This window comes from Pundamilia nyererei, unplaced genomic scaffold, assembly GCF_000239375.1.
Source record: "Pundamilia nyererei isolate P.nyererei 1_Seehausen unplaced genomic scaffold, PunNye1.0 scaffold00377, whole genome shotgun sequence".
NCBI classification, from domain to species: Eukaryota; Metazoa; Chordata; class Actinopteri; order Cichliformes; family Cichlidae; genus Pundamilia; species Pundamilia nyererei.
The window spans coordinates 377,392-378,133 of NW_005187778.1; the positions used below are offsets into that span (position 1 = coordinate 377,392).

At 41.8% G+C, this 742-nt stretch overlaps 1 protein-coding gene across 1 annotated transcript in view; it reads left to right on the plus strand.

Moving 5' to 3' along the window:
* Window positions 1–742, plus strand: part of LOC102207017 (myotubularin-like) — a 24,349-nt gene that overhangs the window by 7,449 nt on the left and 16,158 nt on the right. Inside the window, exons 3-4 of the mRNA XM_005752755.1 lie at window positions 467–539; window positions 619–713. Coding sequence (XP_005752812.1) covers window positions 467–539; window positions 619–713 — 168 coding nt within the window. The remainder of the gene's footprint in view (window positions 1–466; window positions 540–618; window positions 714–742) is intronic.

Here is a 742-nt window from a genome sequence, read left to right on the forward strand (position 1 = left end):
AATGGTACAAAGGTTAAAAAAGGTAAGTTTACACAAACAGACTGATACAAAAAGGCCTTTTTCAGGGACAACATGGGCTAACAGTTTAAAGCTGCTCTGCAGCAGTGCAGAAGCTGCTGCTACTAACTCCTACAGCTCCAGCCCCCTCTGTCTGCAGTAAGCAGTGCTGGACACACTGTGGAACCAAACCCTCGTCAGCATCAGCTGAACATTGTTGTACTGCAGAAAGTAGAGTGATGGTGCAAACATGGCGAGAAAATCTGTGAAAAATCTGAAACGATCAAAAACGTTTCACAATATTGTCAAACAGTGTTTGTATATAAACAATGAGCAAACTTACAAACTCATCAGGTGATTGACTGAATGTTAATAAATGAGGGCGGGCCTAAATTGCAATAAAAGCTAAAAACCTTTTGTTATTTTAAACATTGCATACAGTCATGTATGTTGATATTGGTGTTTGCAGACCCGCAAAGAGTCTCTGAAGATGGAATTGTTATCTGACGTGTCCCTGCTGCCTGGAGAGGAAAGGATTACTGGTGAGTCCTGTGCAGCTGATGAATAAGACTGTTTGCTCCACAAGTTTCTCATATTCTGACTCTTCTCCTGTCTTTCCAGATAAAGACATAATCTACATCTGTCCGTTCAGTGGAGCCGTGAAAGGCAAAGTGTTGATCACCAACTTCAGACTTTACTTCAAGAGCTCAGATGCTGTAAGTGTGTGTGTGTGTGTGTGTGTGTG